This window comes from Anolis carolinensis, chromosome 2 (assembly GCF_035594765.1).
Source record: "Anolis carolinensis isolate JA03-04 chromosome 2, rAnoCar3.1.pri, whole genome shotgun sequence".
NCBI lineage: Eukaryota > Metazoa > Chordata > Lepidosauria > Squamata > Dactyloidae > Anolis > Anolis carolinensis.
In genome coordinates this window covers 118,448,778-118,472,301 of record NC_085842.1, presented here as the reverse complement: position 1 = coordinate 118,472,301, position 23,524 = coordinate 118,448,778, and the positions used below count along the sequence as shown (strand labels likewise).

General features: G+C 41.4%; 1 protein-coding gene across 1 annotated transcript in view; it reads right to left on the bottom strand.

Moving 5' to 3' along the window:
- The window catches only part of ppargc1b (PPARG coactivator 1 beta), a 145,523-nt gene that overhangs the window by 9,596 nt on the left and 112,403 nt on the right, over nucleotides 1–23,524 (bottom strand). The window contains exons 3-11 of the mRNA XM_008104657.3: nucleotides 22,356–22,568; nucleotides 17,838–17,954; nucleotides 9,394–10,588; nucleotides 7,888–7,924; nucleotides 7,272–7,336; nucleotides 6,091–6,880; nucleotides 4,329–4,407; nucleotides 2,939–3,060; nucleotides 1,142–1,296 (exon numbers count right to left, since the gene is read on the bottom strand). Of these exons, the coding sequence (XP_008102864.2) occupies nucleotides 1,142–1,296; nucleotides 2,939–3,060; nucleotides 4,329–4,407; nucleotides 6,091–6,880; nucleotides 7,272–7,336; nucleotides 7,888–7,924; nucleotides 9,394–10,588; nucleotides 17,838–17,954; nucleotides 22,356–22,568 (2,773 nt within the window). The remainder of the gene's footprint in view (nucleotides 1–1,141; nucleotides 1,297–2,938; nucleotides 3,061–4,328; nucleotides 4,408–6,090; nucleotides 6,881–7,271; nucleotides 7,337–7,887; nucleotides 7,925–9,393; nucleotides 10,589–17,837; nucleotides 17,955–22,355; nucleotides 22,569–23,524) is intronic.

The following is a 23,524-nucleotide window of genomic DNA, read 5'->3' as shown; positions in this document are numbered from 1 at the left end:
CACATCTCAAACTATCTCATGCAGAGAACAATTTTCTCCCAGTGTGCCAGGGACTAGTGTTGTGTTTGTTTTCATTGGCTACAATTTCTTTCATTCTTATAAATTCTCGAAGCCTCATGGATCAACAGTTGTCTCTAAGCCACAACTTTGAGTAGCACTGCCTTAAAAGACATATTAAATATGGATTACTTCACCATCCAGTGTCAGCAAAATTTTGGTTGCTTAATGCATGATTAATTAGCAATGTTCTCTTGGTGAATCAAAAACCTAGGTAGGGAAATGTCTGGGGGGGGGGGGCAGAGAGTAACAACCTTTTCATTTTCATCTGTCTTATTTCAAGCCAAGAGACCATAGAAATATTATCAAACTGCTGTGGGTTCTTGCTATTGTTTCCAGGCCCCCTCATGGATTCAAATGGGATGAATGGGGTGCTCAAGTCCCATTATCTACAATGGGGTAGTAAAATAGTGTTCCTTATAGAAAATAGCAAACTCAAAGTGTGCTTTTTGGAATTTCGGGGTGAATATTTTCTAACTGTAGATGGTGGAATCCATGGGTGCAGAATCTGTGGATATCAAACGATGGCTATAGTTATTTCTGGAAGATTGATTAAAGTAAAATGCAAAATCTTTTGCAAAAACAAGTGAATATAAGTCTTGAATTATAATGTTATCAATGTGCAGCAATTTTTCTCCTTTCCATTAGATTTCATGGAAGTTCTAAACCAATGTCTGGGACTTGGGATGGGCTGAATGTGTTCCATTAAGCTAAAACTTAATCTAGACAAGATAAGAGTCTTTTTGATCAGCATAAAAGCTGACCTGAGATTCAGCCTATCTTTAACTTAAGTAGTATCCCACCTGGACTTGTGCTTTGTTTCTAGCTGATTAGGTAAAAGCCCTTCTGTATAGCTTTGGCTAGTCACTCTTCTTGAAAAAAACAAGAGGCACATGGCCTATTCAGACAGAAAGACTACAGTGAACAGACAGACTACAGCAACACACTCTGTCAGATTTAATATAATTAGATTTGTGCTACCAGATTATTATCACCTTTAAAATCCCTAAATGATACACATGATAACATGTGCAACAACCAAATAAAATAGAGAGAAAAAAACCTAACACAGCCACTAGCGCACCCAAGTCAGTGTATCTGGTCCAGAAGAAGTGCCCAAAGCTACCACCACTCAGCTGGAATAAGGGCTCATTTCTTTTCCTCAGAGAGGCACCATTCTTCAAGGATAAGGCGGCGTGTTCAGAACACCGATACGTAATAATGCCATATTTATCTCCCCTGAAAAACAAAGTAGAGTGTAAGCATCACCAGGAATATAGCATGACAAGTTTGGAGGCAAGTAGGGAAAAAAATGAAACAGCCATGAAAAACAGAATTCGGTAACAACATTTTAGGTAACACTAAAATCTTCAGGAATATTCATCAGGTTGAACAAAGGCAATAGAGAATTCATCTACTAAAGTATAGCCTTTGTCTTGAGAGATGGAGGGAAGTAATTGGTTCTACTTCCTGTGGGGTAACCTGATACCAACATCTCAAGCTGACACAAGTTTTCAGACTCTGTTTCACTACAGGTCTTGTGTCTTCAACATTTAAATACAGTGACTTTTGGACTTTTTGTTTCTCCCCTCATGCCAAGGCTAATGAACGCTCCTTTGAGAACTTTAAAGTACACCTGTTTTATGGTATTTTAGTGGTGCAATAAAGATATTACCTGGTCCTGTTTTGGATATTTGTATGATTCTGTTTTCTTCAAAGGAATACAGGGCACATGGTCTTATCTCATACAAAATTGTGTAAGTTGAGACAGAGAGTGAGTGATTAAGGGCACATTACACTGACCACTTAGGTGTGGCCTAGGATCAACCCCATAGTGGGTCAGGAGGCCCAGAGAGCTGGAATGGCAGGCCCATCCCATTCCCAACAGCTGCAACACACCTGCCTACCTTTTTGTAGGTGGTCTGGCTCAGTCAGACCATGACCTCGCTAAGGAATCTGGGCAGGGACAGAGGGACTTTCCTGCTACTTCCCTGGAACTAAGTCCCATTGAATGGAATGGGATTTATTTCTGAGTAGACATGCTTAGGATTGCACTGTGAATTAGGTTTTTTAATGACTTTGCTCTTTTTACCATAGAAGACAAACTGTGTTGGATATTCTTACAGCAGTAGAGCATATATCTGTTAAACAATTCAGCTTTCAAGACATGTCATAACTGAGTATGCTCATTAGCTGGAAGATACTGTGGGTATCTATGGGGACCCTGACCCAAGTCCTCTCAAGAGCTAAATATTATTGAGATTTGAATATCTGTCTCACTCATCCCACTTACTTAATTCCTTACACAATTAAGGTGGCGAGGAAATGAATTGCAGTTCTACTTAGCTCATAAACTAAGAATGCCTAATGTACCTCTAGAATGTATGAGCTTAAGACTGTTATTTTATATACAAGAGATGGGCGATATGATGCCAGCTATATGTTGATGGACTGCAACTTTCATAATTTTATCGCTGACTTAGCTGGCTAGGGCAGATAACAGTTACAGCCCAATAACATGAGGAAGGTCATAAATTACCCACCCCTGAAAAACAATTATCTTGGCATATTCTAGGTTGCCTAGAGTGATTCTATGTTATTCAAAGCACTTCCCATATAAATCAAATCACATTTAATGAGTTGCATAATAAGTGGGTCTACTGTATTCATTCAGCTTAGTATTAACAAAAAAGCAGATCCCTCCTTAAAGATTTCCAGATGTTCCACAAAATACACATTCTTCAATTCCCTAACTCCAAATAAGTGAGAAGTTAATATGAGTAGACAAACTATCTTTCCAGTTCTTAGATTTTTCAAATAATAACCTGTAATACTCAGATATTGTTTGTGATGAAAGATGGGAAGCACCACTTTGACTCACCTTTTATTCCTGGTCAAAACACAACACTCAACAATCTCTCCAAACACTTCAAAACGCTTCTTCAGTTCAGTGGAGCTCATACTGCTGGCAAGATTTCTTATGTACACCACCCGGCCTTCTCCCTGCTCAGGGAGAAGAATGACTGCTGAGGCTTGTCCTGATACAACACTTGTTATGACTGGACTCTTGACACCTCTTGCCCCCTTTGAGCAGTAGTCAACAAGCCAGCCCTTAATGCACAAAGTCTGCTTGGCAAACAGCTTTTGGAAGAAACTGCAGCAACTATTTCTTTTCAAGTAGCCTGCATATTATACTTCATCAGTTTTTTCTTCCTCTTTGTTAGTCATTCTTTCCTTTTGAAAGTTCCTTGCAAAATTATAGTGGGATGTCAATCATATAATCCTTCAATGAAACAAATTTGAAAAGCCTGCTAAATGTTCCCTCACAGCTTTACTTGGGCGGACCGTGAGCCACTGCTAAATTGATCTCCAATGTTATGAAAAAATGACCAATGTTATGAAAAAGATTTTTGACTCTGTCACTTCAATTTTTCAAAGAGACAAATGTTTGGAGGGAACAGACACAAGCATCAGGAAAAGGCATGGTGACCTGTAGAATTTGAGAGTGCAAGGGAGAAAAAGTATGGTGTATGTGTAACTACCTGGAAACCCCTTGAGAATATTGACTTAAGTTGGGAGCAAGATAAAAGTCAGCAGATGAATCTGTATAGTCAAAAGATCTACAATTGAGATCACAGTTTCCTTTACTATTTCAGTATTGTGATCTGTTTTACTAATCTTCCTTTCTTATTTATATTTATAAACCACATTTTCTTTCAAGAAGTGCAGAGAAGTATGCATGGCCCTCTCCCTCCTCTCTATTATCCTCATAATACCATGTGAGGTGGGTCAGCCTAAGACAGTGACTGCCCCAAGTTACCCCTGACTCAATGGAGTCTTGAACCTGGAGTTCTCAAGTCTAACATTCTAATGCTGGCCTTCTTTTATTTGCCCAATGCTATGCTGGCCCTCTTTTATTTGCCCAATTTCCTTCTGTGATGGCAATACTTGCACAGGATTCCCATCTATTCTGCTCTCTCTCAAAGTGCATGTTGATGAATTATGCACAGGATTTTCCCTGTGCCAGGAACTCAATGTGTTGCCAATTGCAGCAAATTTTATTTCTTGCTTATGTCAGTCTTGGGCCAAGGGATATTGTAAAGCTAGCCAATGCAGTGTTCACTCTTTTATTCAGCAGAAGCTGAATAGCATTGGCTTTGTCTCAAAAGAGAAATGAGTTTTAGAAAGAGGGAGTCATGTGATATGGCTGGAAACTACACAACTTCCACTTCATTCATTGAAATCTTCTCCAAAGCTTCTGGATCACTTACAATGGCTTTTCCTCTTTTCGTCTCCATCTGTCCCTGGTCACTCATCGTTCCATCTTGACATGGCTTTCCATTTTCAAATCTAGTGCAAACAAGAAGGCACAGTGTTTAATCCTGAAAGGATTGTCTGGTCTGAGTGCAAGCAACCAAAAATAAGAAGAGACATATTCCTTTTGAATTTAAAATAATCCCAGAAAGCTGTGAATTAAGATGCTAGACATTCAGAGACACATGCTTGGATCTTGAGTAAAATAAGGTACCAAATACAAGGTGGGAAAGCTGTTTTCAAGTCTCTTCTGAACTACCCACTCATCTGTAAGCAGAATGAACATTTGCTTTCACAAATACGGATACAGTTGATATCAGAAAAAAGGCAAAGCATTCAGAAACACAGAAGTTACATTAATTGAGACTAATGCATTTTAAAAATCTTCTGGCACATATTTGTGCACAACTCTCTTTATTGTTGGCTTCCAACTTAGTTATAAAAGATCTTAAATGTATTTCTGAGTCCCTGGGTGCTTGGTCTCCTTTTCTCTTGGCTGTTACAGCAGTCTTTCTGAGAGCAGAAGGTCTCCTTCTGTTCATGGAAGGACTAACAATCCAGCAGAATGAGCTATTCGTGGAAGAGGGAGCAGAGGTGACTTTTCCCAGTACCCCTTGATGTTCTGAAGGTCCTCCAATCTTCTGGAGAACTTCAGGAGCTATAAGGAGGAACAGGTGAAAATTGGTCCTTCTTTCCATAAGCTCTGTTAATGCCCAATGCCTTCTAAATTGATCTTATTCTTATTTTTTATTTAAAAGTGATGTTTATATCCTGCCTTTCTTCTGTGAGCTAAAGGCAGCATACATGGCTTTTCTACACTCTCTTTTCATTTCCCATGTAAGGTGAGTTAGTTGGGAAAAAGGTAGGCTCAATATCACAAGAGCATGATGTGGCTGAGTGAGGATGTTACCTTGAATCTTCCAGCACTCTAGCCCTTAGCCCACACTGGCTCTCCTAAATCATGCTTTTACAGCTCCATTAACATATGTAGTGCTTCAAAGAGTAAAATAAGAAAAAAGAAATATTCCTGCCTTGAGGGGGCCGGGCTGTGGCGCAGCTGTTGAGCAGCTGCCTTAAATCACTCTGACCATGAGGTCATGAGTTCGAGGCCAGCCCGTGGCGGGGTGAGCACCCGTCAATTAAAAATTAAAAATAGCCCCTGCTCGTTGCTGATCTAGCAACCCGAAAGATAGTTGCATCTATCAAGTAGGAGATAAGGTACCACTTATAAAGTGGGGAGGCAAGATTAACTAATTTACGACCTGGAATGAGGAAGTGCCGTCAGTGTGGATGATGAAGCAGCTGCTCCCCCCTGTGGCCAGAATCGAACATCCCCTCAGAAGAAGGTTAACTTGCCTCTGCATGTGTCTCTCAGTCTCTGTTTGATGTGTTTATGGGCATTGAATGTTTGCCCTATGTGTGTTATAATGTGATCCGCCCTGAGTCCCCTTTGGGGTGAGAAGGGCGGAATATAAATACTGTAAATAAATACTGTAAATAAATTGAGGGGCTTACATGGCTTGGTCACTGACTTTGCACTACTGCCAGCATGGACACCAGTAAAGAAGCAGATGGGATTGTTTCAAAATGCCACTTTTAGGCATGAGACACCAACTGCAAAAGAGCCTGAAAGCTAGCTAATGTAATTTACAGAAGATTTGCCCACCAACAACCTAACTGGGTCCCTTTTCCAAGGACTGTATGAACTCACAACTGTACCTGAAAGCCCAGTGGTTTGCAGGAGTCCTGGATCTGCAGAATGATGATTCTGAAGCAGACCTGCTTTGGGAACAGTAGTGCAAACTGGTCCTAGAAAGAGGATTCTTGTATGGACATATCTTGGATTCTAATGGACTTATAGAGCACTCTTCCTCCTCCTCTTTTTCTTCTTCCTCCTCTTCCCCTTCTTTCTCCAATGGGGACTCAAACTCACTGCAACTGTCATCAAAGACAGGGTCATATTCTTGGGTCTTGCCAAACACCATCTCCCCGTCATCCAGAGCACTGTCCAAAAGGCCAAAGTGTTTTGTCAAGCTGGCTCTGATATCCTGGTCTCTCAGTTGTTTGGTGCCCTCCTTGGCAAAGAGTTCATCAATACCCAGATCACTTGCTTCCTGACGGGGTGCATGAGAAACCTTCTTCTTCTGTTGGCTTTCCACATGGTTTGGGGGTGTCCAGGATTTCAGCACCTTCCTCTGGAGTGAGGCCTCAGGCTTCAAGACCTGGCAATAGTCATGATCACCAAAGGAGCGTGAGAATGGGCGTTTCAATACCCCATGCTGTTCAGCCTGAGAGGGGTGGGCAGCAGCCCGACTCAGATGGGCATACAACTCAGTCCGCACTGGGTGCTTCTTCTGGCGTTTCATGAAGGTTGCCCCATCACCTGTCATTAGTGGTGGTTCTGAGCTGGTGATGACAGCTATGTCCTTCCCTGGCATCTGGTGAATATCTGGCTTGTACAGGTCCTCCTCTGAAGGCTTGTATGGTGGAGTAGTTGGTGGTGTGAGACCTTTTCTCCCCCAAGAAAACAAAATGGTAAAACTATTTCAGCATAGATGAAGGTTAAAAAAAAACTCTTCACACGAAATAAGTTCCATCTATTCGTTGGATATATACTCCCACATATTTCCTGAAATTGACTATGCCACTGATCTTGGATGGTTAAATCCTGCTATTGGCATTTAGCTTCCTGCCTTTAGAGTAGTGTGACAATTGATCATTTGACCAGTAGACAGGGGTATGCTGTTGAGAAGCTATCATTTTAAGGGACTTGGGGCATTAGCAATATCCAGATTTCTTTTTCTTCTAGTCAATAGCCACAGTGGAGATATATCTCAGTAGATTATTTTTTTCATTGTCCCATACCATCTCCATATCCTGAAGCAACTTCTTTTCCTTACCTGCAGTGCCACACAGTTCTACCGTCAGAACTTGTTCAAAGTTACGCTTGCCAAACGTGGGTTCTCTAAAGAAAAGTAGAAAAGTTTGGTTACCTCTTTTGGAAAATGTTATTTCTACTGGCAGCATACAATGAGTAAAAAATATTCAAATAATTATGAAATGAAGGTTTGTATGCTGGTGGGAAATGAGTTCTTGTCTCCTCTTTAGGTTATCAAAGTGTCAGCGAGCCAATTGTGAGGAAAATACCTTGTGCTAACTGATTTGCACAGCTGTATGTTACATTTCCAGACATATAAGCCATGTAAGGATTACAAGGACACAACACTCTCTCAGCAGCAAACAACATCTGAGCAGTAGCCACTGACTCTCCTCCAAAAGGCTCTAAAAAGGCCTAACTAGTCTGCATCAAAAAGGGAATCATTTAAAAGTTTATGGAAGCAAGTAAGGTTACTGCAAATTACATGAAAGGTGTTCTCATACATAGCCTAGTTGGAACACATATGATACATATAACCTAATCCAATTATTCATGATTAAATAAGCATAGCTGTATTTTTATGGACCCAGGCAGAGGCTATAAATCACAGAATATTTGTTCTTTTATATTACACTTACATTTGTGCCAAGGGCAATGACAGACTCCTTGGTGCTTCTGAAAGAAGAAACAATAAGAGAAAACAAAAATGACGGAAAGAGCCACATCCATGCTAGAGGAGCCATGCTAGACTAGGTCAAAGACGTAGCCCAACGTTCTGTTCACATAGGAGTTAATCAGATCAACAGCATCCCTTCCACTGCTCATATCCCTCACAAGAATTGGATTGTGTTGCAAAGGTGGGATTTTAGTTCTACTTGCCTGTGCAGTTTCCCTGATTTAATCATCTCTCCCTCCATAGAATCATAGAATAGTAGAGTTGGAAGAGACCTCATGGGCCATCCAGTCCAACCCCCTGCCAAGAAGCAGGAAATCACATTCAAAGCTCCCCTACATCCTTACACATCAAGACAGAAACTTGCACTGTACCCATCTTTCCATTAAACTCTCCTAATTAATAGTTGTTTGGGAAGGTAGGGAGAGAATGAGTGAAAGATCATAAGAAAAAGGGTTAACTTTTCCACAGCTGAAATCCAATTCAGATCTCTCTAAAATTGATCACAATTGACTGGAATTGTAGGAAGAGACTTTCAAGATCCAATCATAGATTTTCCATAAAACATTAGGTCTGATCCTTTATAGCTAGTCCATGAGATGGTGGGAGCTTTAAAGTCTAGACCAGGGGTCCTCAAACTTTTTAAGTGGAGGGCCGATTCACAGTCCCCCAGACTGTTGGGGGGCCGGACTATGAAACAGTCCAAAATTAGGTTTGTTGTTGTTGAGTGCCTTCAAGTCATTTCAGACTTAGGTCAACCCTAAGTCTAAAGTTTAGGACAGGGGCCAGGTAAATGAGGCCTTAGTTTAGGGACCCCTGATCTACATGATCTCAAGACCATAGGTAAGCAATGAGACCTCCAAAAACCATCCAGATGGTCTCATAAGACCATCAGTAAGGAAAGGGACCTTCAAAGACCATCTAGATGATCTCATAAGGCCATCATAAGACTAGAGATAAGGAAAGGGACCTCAAAGACCATTGAGATAGTCTCATAAGACCACAGGTAAGGAAAGAGACTTCCAAAAACCAGGTAGACTTAGGTCAACCCTAAGTCTAAAGTTTAGGACAGGGGCCAGGTCAATGACCTTGGAGGGCCGCATCCGGCCCCCAGGCCTTAGTTTGGGGACCCCTGGTCTAGACTACTATCTTCACCAGTGATCCTGATCATTACAAGTATGATGCGTTTAACTCCACTTTCATTAGGCAATTTTAACTTCATCTTCCCTATCTCACCTTGCCCTGCCCTCCTTCCCTCCACCACTCTCTGTAAGTGATGTATTTTATAGGGAATTATCTCTGCTTGATTCCCTTTGCATCCCACCTATCAAATTGACTACAGATTATTATATACATGCCTAGAAGGCAACTGGGCTGTGTGACTTCATTTCTTTCACCTCCTCCCATAAGGAAATACTGACACAGAATATTAAGCCTTAACACCATGACCACTATCACTACAATTCTGTACCTCTTTGACGCATGAAGGTATAGTACTGGCTCTCGTTTATCTCACACACTTCACTCTCCCCAGAGCTCTCTGGTGAAGGGGTCTGCAATTCCATCGGGAACCCCTGAAATTTGCTGTCTGTTTCATCTGCACCACTCACTTCAACCTCGGCTGCTGGTGCTTCTGTATCAAAATTCTGCAAGGAGGAGCACAGGACAGACTCAGGGGTGGCAGATTTGTTCACTGCTGCTGCTGGAGATACAGCAGAGTCTGGAGGAGACTCCTCCAGAAAGGACAGCCAGGGACTGAGGTCAGGGTTGAGTCTTTTGGAGCGCCGCACTGCATAAACAGAGCTCTCCTGTTTACGAGCTGCTTTGCCAAAGGTTTGGTGAACCTGAAGTGTCCCCTGTTTCATTGTGCCCTCTTCTGTAGGGCTGCCAGTCTCTTTCTTAGCTTCAGATTCTGTTGTGGGAGTTTGCCTTGGCTCAGTTTTCATCTCTAGTGGTGTTTTGGGTGTGGATTTACACATTTCTGTGGGTCCTCCTTCAGCCTCAATTGAAGAGGTCCTTGGACATTTGGGAGACTTGGCCAAGGAGGAGTACACAGGCTTGGCCAATCTGTATGGCTTGCTCACATCACAGGAGAGGTCTCTGGCAAGCAGCTCTCTCAGGATGGAGAACTCAGAAGCAGGGGCTCTGGATTGGTTGCAGCCCAAAAGAGAGAGATGGCAAGAGCTGGAGGAACAATTGTTTTTAGCACAGAGCAGCAGCCTCTGTGTGGGGCAATCTGGCTTTGCTCTTTTCGAGGGGCTATGAAAATGCTGGTGTTTCACTTCAATATAGTTTGTAGGTGGCAGCTTTCTGGAGGGAAGGCAGTAAGTGTGCATGTAGCGTATGAGCTCCACTGCAGCATGAAGATCTTTCTCTCCAGGACCTTCTTCAGAGCTGGAAGAGGAAGAGGGAGGAGTTGCCACTACGTGACTATAATTCAGCAAATCTTCGCTGGAGTCACTGTCCTCTCCATTGGGGGCAAAATGTCTCTGGGGCTCACTGCTGTTGCTACCGCTGTGGTGGCACTCATCTGGCAGCCAGCTGTCTTCTGTGTGTGGGCAGTGCATTGTGACTGTGGTGGCAGAAGTAAGGTGCTTATGAAGCTCTGTGCAGTTCCGACTGTGAGTCTGGAGGAAGCTTGGCTTTCTGTCTCGGCAAGTCTCCACCTTCAGGAGAAAAAAGAAAGAGCAGTCAACCAAACTAAGAGATAACTTTCCCATCTATGCATTGTAGACTTTCCCTTCTTTTTACAGTCAGTACTTGGAGGAGCAATGGTGACATATTAACCAGCAGATTATTGTGAACATTACACTAATATGATATATTGCATAGCACCACAAGACATGCTTATTTTACAACTTCATACCAGACTTTCATTAACCAAAAAAGAGCCTTGTGCCACTGGATAGATTTTACAGACATCTGTATCAACTAAATGCTTTCTGCTCACCTGTCTATTAAATAAAACAAGTAAGAAACAATGAAACAAAAGAAAGGTGTCATTTTCCAAGGTTATTTTTTTGGTCTATCAGTACTGTTTTTGGTCACAGCCTATAGAAGTGGTTCTCAACCTGGGGTCCCCAGATGTTTTTGGCCTCTAACTCCCAGAAACCAACAGCTGGAAAACTCGCTGGGATTTCTAGGAGTTGTAGGCCAAAACATCTGGGGACCCCAGACTGAGAACCACTGGCCTATAGGATGTAAGAATCTAGCTTTAATTCAAATGCAGCTCTTTTATCACAAGTTAAGAAGCAAATCTTTGTATAAGCGATTAATCTTGTACACACTGTTTCTAGGGAACTTGAAGAATCTGGACTTTGTTGTCAGTTCTTATGTACCAAAGACCCTTTCATCTATGGCATGGGTGACCAAACTTTTTAAAACAAGGGCCAGTTCATGGTCCCTCGGCCTGTTAAGGGACCAGACTGCAGTTTGAAAAAACATAAATGCATTCCTATGCAAACTGCATATGTCTTATTTGTAGTGAAAAAAGAACGATACAATATATAAAATGAAGAATAATTTAATGTAAGCATACCAATGTGGGCCTGCTTTTGGCTGATGAGAGAGTCAAGTTAATTAGGTTGTTGTTGTTTGCCTTCAAGTCATATCAGACAGTGGCATATGGTGCCTCAAGAGTCTGATGGAGTCTACTTCTCTGGAGGTTTTTCAGCTGAGGCAGCATAGCCATCTATCAGGAGGGCTATGATTGTGGCAGGGGGGCTTATAGTTGCTGCTTGGCTCTCCCCTTTTCTTCCCAAGGGAGGAGTCACAATGAAGGGCAGCCTTTTTGGAAAACATGGGGCAGTGACATGGGATGAAGGTGGGGTGGAGAAGGAAGGGAGGGAGGGAAAGAGGGAAGTCAGGCAGGTGTTCAGTTTCCAGGGCCCGCCCTTCCCGGCCATGCAGCAGTAGGAGCAGCAACAAGCACCTGGGCAAGTAGGGCAATTGAGGCGCCTTCCTTTGCAACGAAATAAAGAAAAAGTTGCTGGGGAAGAGAGAGAGAGTGGGGGGGGGGGGGAGGCTGGGATGGGATGCCGAGGCCAGAGCCACCTGAGGAGAAGGTGTTGTTTAACTGGGGTGAGAGGAAGCCATCTCTCTTTCTCTCCCCCTGAGCCCACCTTTTCCAGTGCTCTGATGCCCAGGAAGGAAGGGAGGAAGGGAAGGATGGAGTGAGGGAGGAAGTCAAGGAAAGGAGGGAAGAATCAAGGAAAGGAGGGAGGAAGGGAGGAAGGAAAGAAGCAAGGGAGGGAGGCCTGTAGAGAGAGGGGTAGCAATTAGCCTCTGGACCGTATTTTGGACAGACCTGATCTACGGCAAATGGCAGAACTTGATCTATTTCATGATAGATTTCAGAGAATGCTGTTTCACTGTACCCCCAAATTTCTTCCAGCATGCATATTGCAAATGGAAGTGGTGGGGTCACTGCTCAAATTCTAGATTCATATGACTGAATAAAAGATATGGGCTCTGATGGGGTGATGCCTGCAGCAGCAACACTAAAACAAGGTATGTTTCCTTTGCCCTGAATCAGTGATGAGATGAGATCATCATTCGCCCACTTTTGTGGGGATATGTGCTGTCTTTCATCACAGACTTAGTCCCATAGTATTTATATCTAAGAGCAATGCTGTGCTCCTGCTTGGGTGATTTTCATGATTCTGCCCCCTACCTTCAGGCACTGAGTAACAAACAATAATCGGTCAAGCTATGGAAGGCTTTGCAATTTACTGTTCCCACTGCACAAATTTCAGTCCTGCAAGAGTGATGGCCACAAAACTTTTAAACATATATTTTAACTTACATTTTAGAAGTTTTAAAACTATAATGAAAATTTCCCATGCATCTGAGGAAGTAAAGTTTAGGCTTCTCTACACAAGCCAACAACTCCAGGCTCCACAAATGGAAGTCTGGTCATCTTCATGATGAACACCTATTTCCAGTGAGTATCCTGAAGCTTTTTGCTTTAAATCAGCTTTGCACCACTTCAGGCAAAATTGGGGGCTACCTCAGAAACTCTGACGTATTCCATGGCTTCAGGGAAGTCTGGAAAAGCTGGACTCGGTCCAATTCAGTCTAATCCATTGTTAAAACAGGGCACCAGCACCAACACTAGAATGAGGATGGAACATGGACATGTCACTGCCACTGGTCTCCATGAGAGCTCCTAACCATCATGAGTGTCCCTGCTGATATTAGAACAGGATGCCCATACAACCAAAAGAAAAGGGGCAAGCTTCTCTCCTTTTTCATGGATGAATAGGTGCCCTGTTCTGATGTCAGCAGAAGCACACATGATGGCCAAGAGCTCTCATGAAGCTCCATAGCCAGCTAGGAGCTGTGGAAACATAGAGGATATTGACAGCAGGCTAAAATGCCTAGTGTAGATGAGCCCCTGCTCTATAATAAAATAAAATAAAATAAAATAAAATAAAATAAAATAAAATAAAATAAAATAAAATAAAATAAAATAAAATAAAATAAAATAAAATAATAATAATAATAATAATAATAATAAATAATTGCATGGAAAGTTCCTTGACAAAATTGAAGGAAAAGCTGATAAGGAGAAGACCTGGCTATGGCTCACAAATGGGACCCTGAAGGAGACAGAAGGCCTGATCCTTGCAGCCCAGGAGCAAGCCATCAGGACAAATGTAATTAAGGCCAAGATCGAAAAATCAGCTGATTACCCAAAATGCAGACTCTGCAAGGAAACCGACAAAACCATTGATCATATCCTCAGCTGCCGTAAGAAAATCATACAGACAGACTACAAACAGAGGCACAACTATGTGGCTCAAATGATTCATTGGAACTTACGCCTCAAGTACCACCTCCCAGCAGTAAAGAACTGGTGGGATCACAAACCTCCAAAAGTATTGGAAAATGAGCACGCAAAGATACTGTGGGACTTCTGAATCCAGTCTGACAAAGTTCTGGAACACAACACACCAGACATCACAGTTGTGGAAAAGAAAAAGGTTTGGATCATTGATGTTGCCATCCCAGGTGACAGTCGCATTGACGAAAAACAACAGGAAAAACTCAGCCGCTATCAGGACCTCAAGATTGAACTTCAAAGACTCTGGCAGAAACCAGTACAGGTGGTCCTGGTGGTGATTTGCACATTGGGTGCCATGCCAAAGATCTCAGCCAGCATTTGGAAACAATAGGTATTGGCAAAATTACGATCTGTCAACTGCAAAAGGCCACCCTACTGGGATCTGCGTGCATCATCCGAAAATACATCACATAGTCTTAGACACTTGGGGAGTGTTCGACTTGTGATTTTGTGATATGATATGACAGTGACATCTCACATAGTATCTAATTGATGCTGCTCAGTCACGTGTACATATGTGTGTGTGTGTGTGTGTGTGTGTGTGTAGCAACAAAATTACAATCTGTAGGTAGAATACATGTCACCAACTGCCTTCATGTGTGCTATTTCAGGAATTGCCTTAAACTGGGATAGTTCTGTTCTGACTGCAATTCTCCAAGGGTTTCAAAGCCTGGGTAAAAAGACATCTCCATGCTCTGAAACCAAAATGGTATGAGTGCATGTACTCTCCTGAATGTAAAACTCATAGTCACAACTGGAGAAGAACAGTATGTGCCGGATGGAAATGAATCAATTTGTTATCCTTTTATTTTGTATCTATCCAAGGACTGAAAGACATTCAAGTTCTAAGCTGATGGGATCGACAGGCACTCGGGGTAAGAGGGGTGAACTGGGAAGATGTAGAAAGCTAATGCATTTTAAAAAGTGGGAAGGGGAGTTGAGATGGGAGAGATCTATATACTTTGAAAAGCACCTTTTGAGAATAGTTGAGTAAGATGGTTCAGATCTTTTATACTTCCTGTAACATTTTTCCAGTGTATATGCAACAAATGGCATTATGTAACTTCCATTATATTCAGCTGATGCAAAAAACATTGTCTCCCTTTCACCAATGCCCTTTTTTCTCATCTTTTCACCATGCCACCTAAATCCACTTGCCTATTCCACGGCAGTTTCCATCATCCAAATGGGAAAACCTTTAATGGCCTCTTGTGCAGATTTAAGGGATTATCTTACACAAGTGAACTTGTTTCACCAATTTGCTCAGCTAAGCACAATTCAGATACTAGGAAACTCTGCTCTAATTTGGGTCAAGAATGAGAGCAAGTAAGAAGAAAGAGGGGAAAGATCAGGACAAAGTTTAAATACAAAGAGAATCTAATGAAAAGAAAGGCCTCTTTGTATACTATACTCAATGAAACAGCCCCACAGGACACACAGAAGAAAGCCTTTTGGGAAACTTTGTCATCCTTGTTTTGAGAAGACTCACCCAGGTAATGATTATTATAGTTAAAATGAACAGCATCTTGAGGGTGCATATGAGCCTTTCCTTTTCCTCTATTACCACCTCCTCCTTGTCCCCTTCTTTTTCTCTTTCTTCTTCCTATTCTTCTTAAGTTTATGCTGGATGTGACATAGATCAAGTCTGACATGCATGAATGGGGGAATTAAATCTCACCTAAATTCTAGGTGAAAATCGAATTCCTCACTATAGAACCTAAGTGTGAGTTGATGTTTTAGTCCTGGCACTTTGATTTCCAAACAATAGTTCAGGGTGTAAATTGCTACAACTCAAATCCTACACATGGAACTGCAACTGGAACTGTACAATTCTAGACATGTGTGCTCAGAAGTAAAATCTACACAATTGTAAGGATCCTTCATCCCAAGTAAGTAAGGTTAGAACTATAGTCTGACAACGTTACCTGCTGACGTCCTCTGTTCTGCCAAGCTCCCATAATTTTAAACTATTCTGGTATCGCACAGTGTGAGGAAACATTTAGCCTAGGTTGCCTGAGTAGAAATTAGGATCCTAATTCACAGGCATCCTATATATTAACACCCATGCACACACCCCCTTCCATTTTTGGAAGTATGCATGTTATCAGTTTTCAAATTCCAACTTTTTATAGGATCGTCAGATGCACAAAAAGAAAATAGAAAGACAAATACAGGGAGGGAGGGAGGGAGGGAGGGAGGGGAAAGGGCTTGTTAACAGTGGTTAATCAAAGGGGATTTCACGATAGTAATTTTCATGCCAAGGTACACGAAAAGCTCCTTCAATGACATGTAGAGGCCCTGACCCTTTTTGCACCTGTCATCCTAACCTCTGGGTACACATCAATTCAGTGACAGAATGATGGCTGCCAATTTGGATGACATGATAAGGGGATTACACACAAATTCATAGCAAGCAAGACAATCACTGATTACTAGTCATGATGACTGCAAGCTACTTCAGAAACTTTGGAAAATGAGCAGGAACATGCTATTGTGCTCATATCTCTGAACTGAGTTCTACTGGAACATCTAGTAGGCCGCTAAAAGAACAGAGCAACAGAACAGACTGGCTTCATGGATCTTCTTGGTTGAGATGCTACATTCTCTGAGCGTAGCATAAATATCTGCCAGTGAACTTATGGTATACTAGTGCTAAGCAATCTCTATACTGAATGCCACCATAGTGCAATGTATGAGAAACAGGGATCTGCAGAGCTGTCATTTCATTGTGCAGTGAATAGAGGCTGAACACAATATAGAATGACATACTGCTCTAAATGCATCGTTGCACATTTGCAATAATTCTATATACTGAACTCTGCTACCACCAGCATCAACTTTATATGTCCTTTGCACATTGACCTAAATTCCTGCATGTCTAACTGACAGGATTCTGGCTTTCATATTTTTATGATCTTAGCTATGGACATCAACATAGGATAAACTATTCCATAACGACTCTAGAAGATGGGACAAGCTTGTTTTCTGCTGCTAGACTAGAACATGAACAAATGAATTCACATTACAATAAAAGTTTTCATCTAAAAATTAGGAAGAATTTCTTGACTGTAAGACTGTCTCAAGGAGTGGTAGCCTCTCCTTCTTTGAATGTTTTTACACAGAAGCTGGCCTTCTCTCCAGATCAATGTGAAATGTTTTGCAAAAAATAGTCTAGAAATATTTTAGTAAATAAAAAAAATAGACAACATGTCTCACAACACTGATGGACAACTGGCTTAATGGGTGCTTGTGAACATACCCTTCATATTCAAAATGGGAGATGAAATTGAATACAGAACTCTATTTCTGTGGCAGATCATAAGTTTTACTTGCTAAAGTTCACAATTTCAACCCTAATATCTCCCAAGTAGAGCTGATCCAAATACTTTCCCCAAAAGAATTTGAGTTTTAGATCACAAGGTCATTAAAAGGAAACAATCTTGCGAGAAGCCAGATTCCCAGCACAATTCTTAAAGGATTTTAAAAGTAAGCAGTAGCCAGTTGCTGAATAAGGAAACTTGTCTGATGACCATCTAAGCAAACAAACCCATTGTTACCTTTGTAGAAATCCCACAAAGGGTGCTCATAGTTCCTGTCCATCTTTGTGAAAAATGTAGGAAGATGGGTTGAAACCAACTCATATGGGAAACACTCTTACCTGAAACTATTAGAAAACTACAACTGATCACCATAGATAACATTAGGCTAGACTAGATGGTTCTGCCAACCTAGCAGTTCGAAAACATGCCAATGTGAGTAGATCAATAGGTACCGCTCCGGCGGGAAGGTAACAGCGCTCCATGCAGTCATGCCAGCCACATGACCTTGGAGGTGTCTACGGACAATGCTGGCTCTTCGGCTTAGAAATGGAGATGAGCACCAACCCCCAGAGTCAGACATGACTGGACTTAATGTCAGGGGAAACCTTTACCTTTTTTTTTAGACTACATGGGCAATTAGTCTGACTTGCAGCTTCCCACATGCCTATGAAAAACCTAGCCAGATATAGTCTACTGGTTTGTTTTAGGCCAAGTCTAGTGTGTCTATATGTTTGCTAAAAGGAACAATACCTTTGTACAGACTCGATGGGGTCTGGATTTGGGAGCTCCTTGACGCCAAACACTCCCTTCTTTCTGAACCTCATAGCTTGGAGGCACATTGGATGGAGAAAGGAGCAACTTCTTCAGCTGCAAAGGGAAGCGGTGAAAGAAAGAGTCGGAATTCCTGTATAAATGAACAGCAGTCTTAACTTAAATTATTACAGCCTCCCCACCTTAGATACCTTCAATTCATAGGACAAATAGCTGGATTATAGATCTAAACCAAATACTGCAGCTCCCAGAGCAATGCTTCAATTTGTCTGGGACAGGTTTACAAAGCTCCCCAGCTCCTCCAGACAAGTGCCATTCAACCAAAGTCTAGAAGACTGAGGATGCAACTACAATTTCCCCAAACTCTGCATGATTCACCTCTACATGGGTCAACATTCAAAAGCCAACATGGGCCTGGCCAAGGTCATTTCTGAAGCTTGTTAAAATTTCTTCAAGGTAACAACAAACTTTAATTAAAAGACACACACAGCTAAAATTTACAAGTTTTATCATAATACAAGACAACCAGTCTATAGTTTCATGCTATTTCATAGAGATACAGTTCTGTAAAAATTCTGAAGTGAAACCAAACCCTGAAAAAAATGATGAAAGTATCAGCAAAAAAGACATTTTCCTGGAGGTGTCAAAACCCATGACTTACAAAACTAAAAACTAGATTTTGAAGTATAGATTACTTTAATTCAAATTGCATGTTATGTTTTCAAATACATTGGAAGCCCTCTGTAGATGCATCTGATATCCCTTGACGTTAATAGGATTAGTTCCAATCTCATCTTTCATCAAGGTCACCTGTCCAAAGTTCTTATTTTGTTTTCTTTTTTCCCTATTACCAAATGAATTGTAGATATTGCTAAACTCTAGGTGGCTCAATACAGAGAAATACTGTGTCAGTCCAACGCCACCTGGAAAACCCTGTGCCCACAGAAGTGCTGATTGTGGGTACTCAAGGAGCCAAAAAGGAAAAAAAAAGGTAGGAGTAGGTCTCTTTTGATAAGAGAATCCTTCCTGAATAAACAAACGTGCTTTTTTGTGTATGTGGATAAAGTCCTCAAAATTACAGAGGAGGACTTCTCATGTGCATTGACATCATGGTACGTTATAATGTTGCCAAGAAGGAGCTGTGTTCAGTTGCAAGTCTTCAGCTGATCTGGGATGAGCATTCAAATGAAGAAAAACTATTGGGACAATAACTTTCCTTCAGTAAGGGGTATGGTGAAACATGGACTTGGGGAATGGTTGTCCTTGGGTTTACATGCTCCAACCCCATACCTCACCCCTTTTTTTAAAGTTACAAGGAGAAGAGGATGACCCTTCAAGATTTAATGGATGATTGGAGATTGCATTGCCTGGGCTTTTGAGAAGTGCAGCTAATCCCTTCTCCCCTTTACTTCCTAACACATTATACACTTTAATGGGTATACATTGGTGTCCATGAATTAGGAATTGGCTCCTACAAAGCAAATCAGGCTGGATGTTACATTCCAGAAAGGGCTTCAATTAATTCATTCATCAGCTTTTGAAGATGTACATTCTGTCCAAATGTCAAGGATTTACTTGGGGTGCTTTTGAAGATGACCTTCATGATGGATGGTCCTTTAATCCCATCAAGGAAGTTCTAGGTGAAACTGCAAGCTCATATTTATCGTACAGTATCTGGTATCTCAAACCAAATCCCTGACTACATCGTTAAAATGTTTTTCTTTTCTTTATTTTTTAAAAAAGAGGCATTCCACATTCTATGCTTTCACACTGAAGGCAACATGGGATCAATAACAAAATGGCAAATTTTACACTTGTGGGAATGTGATGACAAGGAGAAATCTTCAAAGGTGGTCTGGAAACTCAAAAAGCTCTAAAAAACTAATGATGGATATCAAAACTGTCAGTTCCCACAACCAAGCACCTTTTTTCTCAATCACAGCAAAGCGACAGTTCTGGAGATTTAGTATCATATGTATCTAATAACCCAAAATGTTATATGTTTCCCCTCTGCAACGTATACATCCTATATATACACATATAGATTTGTGTGATATATACATATAAAAACATTATACATCCCGCCACACACATGCACTGTTGTGAGAAGTGAGAATGCATACTTCTTACCACTAGATGTAGCTATAACACTTTTAGAAATCATGACAAGTTTGTAATGATAAAGAGATGGAATGGGAGGCTGAGGCCTGTGCTCTAAGGCAAGTCTGCTTACTAGTCTTTTGCTCCAGTGTTATCAGTCTCCCTAAGATCATTTAAAGCAAGGCTGTGTTAAGAGAAAGGTGCAGCTTGTTATAAAGAGCTAAGGGCCTTTAGCCTCTTCCCTGAATACTCACTAAGCAAGAGCAAAGAAGCACCCAAGGCTATCTCTAACTTATTAAAGAGAAAGAAAATTCAGAATATGTGTTCCCTTTCTGGCACCCACCTTTGCTGATGGAGTAAAAGGGGAGGTGGAAACAAATGCCAAAGAGAAGTGAGAACAGTCAGGACTACAGGTTAGCCCACAGCCTGTAAAAGTTACTTTTTTGTATCATGAAAATCCCCAGTGTTTGCCAGCTCTGCAAGGCTGCATCTACATTGTAGAATTAATGTTGCATGACAACACTTCAACTATCATGGCTCAATGTCATGAAATCATAGAAGTAGTAATTTTAGAAGGTCTTTAGCCTTCTCTGCCGAGTGCTGATGCCTCACCATCAAATACAAATACCATGATTTAAACACATTGAGTCAATACAATTAAAGTGGTGTCAAACTGAACTAATTCCAAAGTGCAGATGCAACCCAAGTCTGAGAGCTGCAAAAGCCATAGACAGGGAATTGTGTGGTCTGCATTTTTCTACAAGCTCAAGGGAGAATATCAGAATAGTTTGGGTTAAAAGATTGGCTTTCTTGAGAACCTCAGTCTCCATCTACACTGCCATATAATGCAATTTAACTGCGTTATATGTTCAGTGTAGACTCATAATGCAGTTTTAACTGCAGTGAACTGCATTATAGGAGTCTACACTGACCAAATAATGCAGTTTCAAATTGAATTATATCGCAGTGTAGATGGGGCCTTGATTTCAATGCAAGGAGAGAGAGTCAAGAACAAAGGCACATTTCGGGCCCCTGAAAGTATGTGGACAATATGTGATGAAACAAATCTTACAAGGCAGATAGACATTTCAATCAGATTATTACAGCACAGCCCTACATCTGTCTACTTGGAAGTGAACCCCATTGGATTTCCAGGTAAGCAGGTATAAGACTGCAGTATTAGTCATTGCAGGCTGGGTTTACATTCAGTGTCTTTCATAGCAACTAGCCTTATATCAGGATTGGCCCGAGCACAATGAAATTGTACAAAGTGCATAAAAATGCCTGTCTAATAAATTTGTATAAATAATCAAAATTGTAGAATCTGAATTTTCTGAGCAATCCCTCCCCCCAAATTTGTGGCTGGAAAATCAAGTGAGTCCAGGGGGTTATTTTCCTTTTTTCAGGACTGATCATCGACCAGTGTCCTTACTTCTGAAAGAAAGCTTGAAGGAGCTCATACATTTTTAAAATCTACGGTTGTTTCCCCCCCACAAAACAAAACTCTGTAGTGGGCCAGTGGAGGTTTGGAGAAACAGCGATATAAACCCAGGCAAATAACAGTGCATGCTGTATTCTTCCGATCTGGAATTATTTCACGCTTATAGTGACATGATTCCACCTTACCTACCATGGCTGCATCCTAGGAATCCTAGGGCTTGTGGACTGGTCAGAGGTTTCTAGAAGAGCTTCCAGGCTGAGAATCCCAAATGCCTCTCCCTCCACTGCCAATCCCAAGGTTTCAAAGGATGTAGCCATGCTAGTTAAAGTAGAATCACAGTTCTATGACTTTGCCATATGAAAGGGCCCATGATTTATTTAGAAAGTGAAGTATAAGCTATGACTTGACAACTTTGATTAGATTTGGATTGTCACAATACAAAATTTTGATTTCCAGTAAGCAAATGAATATTGCACAACACATTAAGCTCTACCATGAAGACTCAAATAAATATAGAATAGCCTGATACTCAGGGAAACTATTGGACTCTCAATAAATCCAGTTTGTCTCATGCCTTCAGCCATGCAGGTGAGCAGAATCTGGAGACTTTTTGACGGACATGGAGATGGGAATAAAATGCTCTAAGTTCAAAGCACAGAGATCTGGGATGCTACTAAACCATTCACACACTTGCTCTTTCCATTCTTCTCTCCCTCTCCTGCCTCTCAGCCTCCCCCCTCCCCAATGATGATGGTAATAGAACAAATCAGATGAAAGCAATGGTGCGGCACATGTATACGTATACAATAAACAGGTATATATATATGCTTTTGTATTGTTATAATTGTAAGCCTATAATGAAAAAATTCAGACCTTTGCTTCCTATCATACCCATGCAGCCGGCTTATCAGAGGTGCATCCAAATCCACCTTAAACAGTAGGAAGTAGGTTCTTACTAGAGACAGCTCATCAACCTCGGGGGTCAGAGGAGGGCCCCTAGAGACAGGGGTGGCAGGTTTGGGATAGGGGGTGGGTGATGTGTAGCCGCTGTTGGGCATGTCCCCCTCGTCCATATTTCTGAAGGTGGCCAGACCCATGTCGTCCCCCTGGATGTCATCCAGTGTCTCGGTGAGGGCTGCCAGCAATGCTTCATTCTCGCTGTCTATAATCTGGAGGAAGGAGTCAGAAGAATGTGTGAGAAAGACGGGGGGGAGGGGGAGGGAGAGAAAAAAAAATTAAGTTAGCACTTTTCTGTAACAATTTATTTTTCTAAACACTTTATTGCATCATCCTTCAAACAGATCAATGCATTTCACTTGGAGAGTGAAACAGTTTCTCGAATAAAAGCTCTCCTACAGAAGAACAACATATCATATTCAGGAAATGTAACACAGGTGTGTGTACTGATCTGAAGCTGGAGAAGTTACTTTTGGGAGGGTTGTAGTTTCCTGAAGCTTCCTTTTCAGCATGGCTTCTGGTCATGCTAGCAGGAAGATTCTGGGAGATATATTCCAAAATACGTACTTTCCCAATCTTTGATATAAGTGTATATATTCTCTTGATCATTTAAAAAAGTACATTTGTTAAAAATAAAAATTGGAAACCTCAGTGTTAGCATAAACATTGGTGGGAAAAGCTTGGTCTGCAGGCTGCATGTCCCACCCACTAGGTTAAAAAAAAACAAAAAAAAAAAAAACGACTCCAGCACTCTCTTGGTCACAGAGGTAGCTGGCTATGTTTGAGAAGAGGCAGCTAGAAAGACACCGTAGGCTCCTGACACAACTGTTTCTCTCAATGGGTCTGCAGCTGACAGCATTTTCCAGCTCCCCAACAACTCTTTGATTGGAGTGCTGCCCTGGCTGGAAAGGTAGGCTTTTGAGGTCATGTCTGACATTAGCAAAAACTTGCATCTGATTTATAATCTTGTGAACAGGATGCCAATGAGGACTTGAACTAGAAATAATTTCTCAGCCACTTTTTCAAGAAAGAATGTTTTTTTCAGTGAGAAGCCCAAGATCTCCTGGGAAAACAGTTGCCAGGTCAGAGGACAAACCCAGGCCTTGACATTTTCAGGGTCAAAACTAGGAATAATCTGTATCTAAGCATTCTGTTTGTGTTTTATATG